This window comes from Cyprinodon variegatus, unplaced genomic scaffold, assembly GCF_000732505.1.
Source record: "Cyprinodon variegatus isolate N-32 unplaced genomic scaffold, C_variegatus-1.0 Scaffold963, whole genome shotgun sequence".
Taxonomy (NCBI): domain Eukaryota; kingdom Metazoa; phylum Chordata; class Actinopteri; order Cyprinodontiformes; family Cyprinodontidae; genus Cyprinodon; species Cyprinodon variegatus.
The window spans coordinates 69,836-77,143 of NW_015151416.1; the positions used below are offsets into that span (position 1 = coordinate 69,836).

The 7,308-nt window shown below is 40.3% G+C and overlaps 1 protein-coding gene across 1 annotated transcript in view; it reads left to right on the top strand.

Moving 5' to 3' along the window:
- Positions 1–306: 306 nt before the first annotated feature.
- LOC107100347 (armadillo repeat-containing protein 1-like) overlaps positions 307–7,308 on the top strand; it is a 14,962-nt gene continuing 7,960 nt past the window's right edge. The window contains exon 1 of the mRNA XM_015398800.1: positions 307–369. Coding sequence (XP_015254286.1) covers positions 307–369 — 63 coding nt within the window. The remainder of the gene's footprint in view (positions 370–7,308) is intronic.

Here is a 7,308-nt window from a genome sequence, read left to right on the forward strand (position 1 = left end):
CCGACCCGGAGCCCCCAGGCTCTGCTTTCTCAATGGAAGACGTGTTGGTGGGATTAAGGAGGTCTTCGAAGTACTCCGCCCACCAACATAAAACATACCGAGTCAAGGTCAGCAGCACACCACCCCCACCATCGGAGCCAACTCACCACCAGGTAGTGGTCGGTTGAGAGCTCCGCCCCTCTCTTCACCCAAGTATCCAAGACATGCGGCCGCAGGTCAGATGAAGCAACAACGAAGTCGATCATTGAACTATGGCCTAGTGTGTCCTGGTGCCAAGAGCACTTATGGACACCCTTATGCTAGAACATGGTGTTCGTTATGGACGAGCACAGACGTCCAACAACAGAACACCACTCCAGTTCAGGTCAGGTGGGCCATTCCTTCCAACCACGCCTCACCAGGTCTCACTGTCGGTCTCCTTGAGAGGGGCTGGACATTCTTGCCCCTGGTGGAGTCCTTAAGGGGGGCACTCTCCAGAACCCCCCTAAAGACTCCAAAAAGAGGGGGTAATCTGAACTGCTGTTTGGCGCATAATCACAAACAACAGTCAGAACCCCCACCCCTAACCAACCAAACCCTCCACCAGGATAACGTGGCAGCCCAGGGAGTGATCTAGGCCATCATTTCTGATGTATTTATTAGCTGTGAGGTTTTTAATTCTCCATTCTGATAAATGTTCATCACATTTTACTCTGAGGGATGTTCTTGCTTTCTTTTCTTTTCTTAACACCCACCTAATTTCAAGTGATCCCTATTCTACATACCCAAATGGAAAAGCAAATAACCGAGACACTGTAAGCCCAAATTACATGCGTGATGCATCAATTGAAAGCTAACACCTTCAGGTTTCTGAAAATATTTAATAATAGTGTGAGTATAACACAGCCTAAACTGCATCAGTTCAAACATGACTCAAAGTTGATGTTTTTTTTCTTCTTGAAAATAATAGGTCTTAACACCAGTAATAAGGCCATGCTTGAGAATAGAATAGTAATATAGAGTATTACATTATGTATTACATCACATTTGTCCAACATCATGTCAGCCACAAACACAGACAATTTCTGACCTTTAGCTTTAACAGTTCCAGAGCTGTGGAGTTTTTAACTTTTTGAGTCATCATCTCCAAACCTCTCCAAATGTGGCAAATGTTTTCTCTATGCTGTGCTTTACTATTTGACCCATAGAATAACACTGAAGCATTTTGATGGCCACAACACATTAATGAGGCAAGCATTTTCCCATTTTTTTTCACTTTCATCTGATGATTGACTGTTGAGGTCACCACCCATTTCAACTGACCGTATGGTTTCTTGATTCAGATACATTTTAGGACATAAAATGAAAAAAATGACAAACTTTGAACTAAATGAAAGGTAAACTATTTAGTAGCTATGACCAGCTAACTTTTCTGATGTAGAAAAACAGGATATTATGTGGTGATTTTTCTCACTGTGGAATATTTTTATCACTAATATGCTGGATTACTTTTAATCTGTCGACCCTTATGGATGAATGGAGTATAAACAATTGAAGATTGGATTTATAAAACGGCTTCTGGACGCCTTCAAAGGGATGTTGTCATGGCTCCTTGTCATGTTTACATTTTGACATGCTGCTATATCTGAGTTAATTGTGCTTTGGAGCTCGCTGTGTCCATAAAATGATCTTGGTGGGGGAATTGTGGAGAATCTAAGCTAATGATGTCCAACATGTCTATAGTGGTAAAACCTTTAGCGGTGGAATGTTCATGTTTTCTGTGTTGTTAGTTGTAAACACTTTAATAACGGTGACCAGATACCAGGTGGATGTTGACAGGTTAAAGGGATATAAAGTATCAGTGGAATCTGTGACGTGTCCATTTAGTGAGAATTAGTGAAATAATTAGACACACAAATAATATTAAACTCTTCTATTACTGTAACTATAATCTCATAATTATGACTTCCTGTTAAGCTTTTTGTTTTTCTTTTATGGTGAAATGGGTTTACAAAGAATTTATGTACAATGGAAATATAATAAAGAGGTTCTTTAATATATTTTTACTGTAGATAAATCCAACCATTTTGAAATAGGTTGCCTAGACTATCCCAAATTATTCAACCTTAATATTTTATATAACATAAAAGCTTTTGTCCTTCATGGAACTTTTCCGCCTTTATATTACTTTCATTTTCATTAGTTTTGAAACTTTGATACTTCTACATGAGCTAAAACTTTAACTTCTTCAAACATATACTTTAATCCTGGAATGTTTAGTTCTAATTGAATATGTTGATTAATAGTGATGGATCCAGTAACACTGATGGATCGGTGCTTGTGTGGAGCCCATAGATGCTGGTGAAGGTTGTCAGTCATCCAGGTTGCAGTCATTCCAAAAAAAACAAAATTAAAATGAATCCACTGGACTTTGTTTCCAAGTTTGAAGACGTTTGGCTTCCCATCCAGGAAGCTTTTTCACTTTTGGTTTTTAAGCACATTTAGAATTTAAAAAGCTTCCTTGAAGGGAAGCGAAACATCTTCAAACTTGGAAACAAAGTCCAGTGGATTAATTCTAATTTTCTTTTTTGGAGCCCATAGAGCCAAACACTGTATCAGTCCTAGTGTTTCCAGAAAGTCATGTGACCGATCCAGGAGCTGTTTCTAACTGACTGACTCACTAAACTGGGGTTAAGATCCTATCTGTCAACATGATGCATTTGCTAAAATAATGTCTCATCTTTAGCAGTTTGTCATTGAAATGATGCAACATTATAGAGCCTAAAAGGAATAGGAACGTTTCAGCCGTTTTTATTTTTATTGTGTGGTTGGTCATCCTTTTCCTCTCAGTTATAACTCAGCTTATCTGAATTAAAGTTAATTTCAAATAGACAGTTTATTTACTGTTTTTATTGTAATATGATTTAAAATTCCAGTCCATAAGCATCCTCATTCACATTTTCCCCTAAATTATCACCTTATGATAAATGTTTACTTTATTTATTGGCTTCATCTAAAAATATCAAAGATATTTTAAATTTAAACATAGATATGAAATAATACAATATAACCTCCAATAACTTCAATGTTATCATTGTTCTAGAATCTAGATCATCAAATTAATATAGTTTATTCTGTCCAATCAGCTGCCTGTAGTGTCTTTAAATGTCCAGCAGGTGTCAGTATTCAGTGAGACAGAATCAACGCAGCATCAATAGTTTGGCTTCATCACTACTGACACCTCTGTTCTTTAATTTAAGAAATAAGAAGCGATGTATAATCCTCTGTGATTAAACCTGAAATAAATAATCCTGTGTGAGAGAATAGATTTATTGTAGATTAAGTTGCCAGTTTATACAGGAAATTATTACTTTTCAGGGATAATCTCTAAATAAATCAGATGAAACTGTTCTTAGATCATTTCTTTGACGTCATCGGGGTGAGGACGGCTCGCCTGAGGATCCGAGCATCTCATTGGTCCGCTGCATCACGGTGAAGCCAGTCGACCAATCACAGAGCAGGATGTTGACACGCGGCAGGGCAGTTCACCACTCAACAGGAAGAAGCGGAGGTCCGGCCTGAGAAAAGGGAAATAACCCAAAACGAAGAGGTTCCGACTTCATCCGGACCTAAACAACCGGTACCGGAACCTACAGGAGATAACAGCTGGCAGAACCGGACCGGAGAGCTGGTTCCGGTACCGGTGATCGCTACAGGTGAGTTAGCATAGTTAGCATCTAGCAGAAGCCAGAACTGCTGACTGGGACAGTTGATCAGGATCAGAACCGCAGACAGGCTGAACCCTGCTGGGTCTGAAAGGTTCTGATGGAGGGACTGGTTTCCCCAACAGAACCCTGAAAATAAAACAGCTGTAAGACGGACAGATTTGACCGGGATCCAGGAAGAAATAGGTCCAGTTAGATCCACAGGCGGAACCAGCAGGTCCAGTTGGTTCTGATGAGAAAGAAAAGTCTTGATTTAGAGGAGAGAATGAGGGCGTGGCCTCCAGATCGCTTCCGCTGACCATTCAAGGCCACTTCCGGTCCGGTTCCAGGGAGGCTCTCAGAAGAATGGTGGTGGATGAAACAACATGGCAGATGATGAGGATGAGGATGATGAGGAAGGCTGGACAGCAGGTTGAAATGGGAGAGAGAGGCAGGGGCGGATTTAGGAAATATGGGGCCCAAGGCAAAGACAGGCAGGGGCCCTCTGAACAGATCTGTTATCCAGATAGAGAAATGTTAATAGAATAGACATCCATTATCTGTTCTAGGTTGTGTCCCTCTCTTCTTGTCCCTTTTCTTCTTGTTTTCCTCTCTATGTTTTGTACTCAGCTGACTTTTCATGCTGTCTCTAAAGGAATGAAAGATTTTTTCCAAGCACTAAGCTCACTTAGCTGATTGCTCCTTCCTGTGTTTCCAAAAAGGCCAAAGTAAATAACCCAGTCCTTCTTTTCACTGTAGACAAGCCATGATCTGCTTATCTGTTCTCCATTTTTCATTTGGATGAAATAATAGCTGCATGAATCATGACAGCAGACAAGATAGAGGAGAGCAGGAGGCGGGGTTACCAATCTACTCGCTCTGGAGAGCAGAGTTCGCTGCTTTTAGATGTTGTCTCCAAAGTCTCCAGTAGAAGGAAACAATAAAACAAACAGTATGATAAAATCCGCCCCTCTCATCCAGACACCGAGCCGCCTGCAGCTCTGAGACGGCCTGTTGTTCATCAAAGCAAACAATACCAGCTGACTATAGAGTCTGAGCTGAATTATCCCATCACACTGTCAAGGTTTTTAATCATTATTTTGCTATTCAATTAATCTGTCAATTAGTTTTTCAATTAATCGATTGATAAAAGATTTAAAGGAGATATTTTCTAGAATGAAACTAAAACTTTTCCACCTGAGGAGTTCTGGATAGAGCATATTGATGAACGGAAAGGCAATAAAATCTTAAAAGCTACATTTTTACACCTGTGGTTAAATAAAGCTAAAGGTTTATTGCTCTGTCAACTAAAAGCATGTTTTCGAGTCTCTATAAGGCAGTCAAGGATTAATCGATTACTGAAACAGTTGACCATAATGTCAATAGTGGATAAATCTAATTAATTATTTCAGGCCCAGTTTCCTTCTTCACTAAATACACAGACTTTCAATTTTGATTTCAGATTATGAAACAAAACATTAACTGGATCTGTGACTTAAAGCCTGCAGCTTCGACACTATTTGCACTATTAGTGAATATTAGTGTTTTTTTCTGATCCAGTCCGATACCTGGGCTGGGATGTCCAACCGGAACGAACCATATATCTGCCATGTGAGGGAAGCTTTAGCCTTCACATGAACCTTTTAAACAGAAAAAAGGTAAATGAACACAGATATAAACAAACTTTATATTATTTATAAAGTACAGGAAAACCTGTTAACCCTGCAGGACAGCGGCCCTGAAGGCCCCACCTTTGATAGTAGAAGTAGCATAAAGTAGTTTTTGCTCAGTAGCAGAGCTCAACACTTTAAATGTACATTTCTTTATTAGGTAGCTTAAAATCAAAATAGTTACACACTAAGTAGCGCTGCCTTGATTTTTGCTCCATGAAATGATCCAAATACTCTGAATATCCAGAAACCAGCTGATATTGACGTATAATGCGTGTAGAAAGGGGACATGAACTAAACCTTCAAAGCTCCGCTTCTCACCTCGCCTCAGTCAGCTGAGTTGATCTGAATGAAGCAGGTGTCAAACGTCATTGGTGACATCATGCAAAGGAAGCTCCGCCCACTGCCTCAGTGTCCAGTATGAAGCATGCTTTAAGGCCTCGGTGTTGGAAGCAGCATCACTACTGCTGAGGAGTCTGAATCATCTGAATCAGGCGACCTGCTGCAGAGAGGAGCGGCAGTCGATCTAATATTTCTCCCTGCCTGAACTTTCAGGAATGATGGAAACCTTTAGCTTGGATCAGAGATTCGCTTTCACGTCTTTTATGGCATCTAGAGACGTTAGCATCTTTCTCTGATGATCCTCGGCCTCAGAAAGCGCTTTATCATTTATATTCTGTTTCATTCTTGGTTTTTGTTGTTTGTTGGTGAACAAAGTTCTCTGTGTGTGTTTTCCATAACTAGAGGAAAGATCTCACACAGGCACAGCATGAGTTACAGCTGCCATGTTGATGGATGCTTTAACACCTACTGCCAGCAGATGGCAGCAGCGTACTACAGCGTTTAGTCTGCTGATAGCTGCCAGGGCAAACTTTATTATCAGGCTGGAAAAGGACAAAGGTTTGGAGCATATTGATTTGGACTGTTACATTTGATCATAGTTTCCCTTTTTTTATACCTGCACAGGATTTTATCTTCTGCCTGAGATTTTTTTCTCTCCCGCAGCTCAGTTTAACTTGAAATGTTTATTTGATAGGGGGAGACACTGAACAGAGCAGCAGGCCCATGTTTGCAGTAGCATCAGATAGTTCGCAGTAGCATCAGATAGTTCGCAGTAGCATCAGATAGTTCGCAGTAGCATCAGATAGTTCACAGTAGCATCAGATAGTTCGCAGTAGCATCAGATAGTTCGCAGTAGCATCAGATAGTTCGCAGTAGCATCAGATAGTTCGCAGTAGCATCAGATAGTTCGCAGCACTGGAACCTAGATGGACTTTTAAAAAGTACCTCTAAAAATGAAAGTAATAGTCATTTAAAATAGCACAACATAATATTGACAACATTTAAACAAACAGTGAAACATAAAAACATCAAAAATGGTCCAGTTCTGTTTTTGACACAATCAGAGTTTTGTTTGTTTAAATGTTGTTTTTTTCTCATAGTTTTCATAGATTTTTCTGCCTCTTTGTTTTTTACCCTTCAGACAGAAATGTTTCCCAAATCTGCGACAATAAAATGTTCTGTTTTATAGTTTCTCTGGTACCAGTGCAGAGTTTCTAGAAAACACAAGAGCCCAGTAACACTGAACCAGCAGTACCACTTCTGAACCAGTGGTCCCATCTGTTTATCAGCGGTACCGTCTATTAACCATTGGTACCGTCTATGAACCATTGGTACCGTCTATTAACCATTGGTACCGTCTATGAACCATTAGTACCGTCTATGAACCAGCGGTACCGTCTATGATCCAGCGGTACTGTCTATGATCCAGCGGTACTGTCTATGATCCAGCGGTACTGTCTGTGAACCATTGGTGCTGTCTATGATCCAGCAGTACTGTCTATGATCCAGCGGTACTATCTATGATCCAGCAGTACTGTCTATGATCCAGCGGTACTGTCTGTGAACCATTGGTGCTGTCTATGATCCAGCAGTACTGTCTATGAACCAGCGGT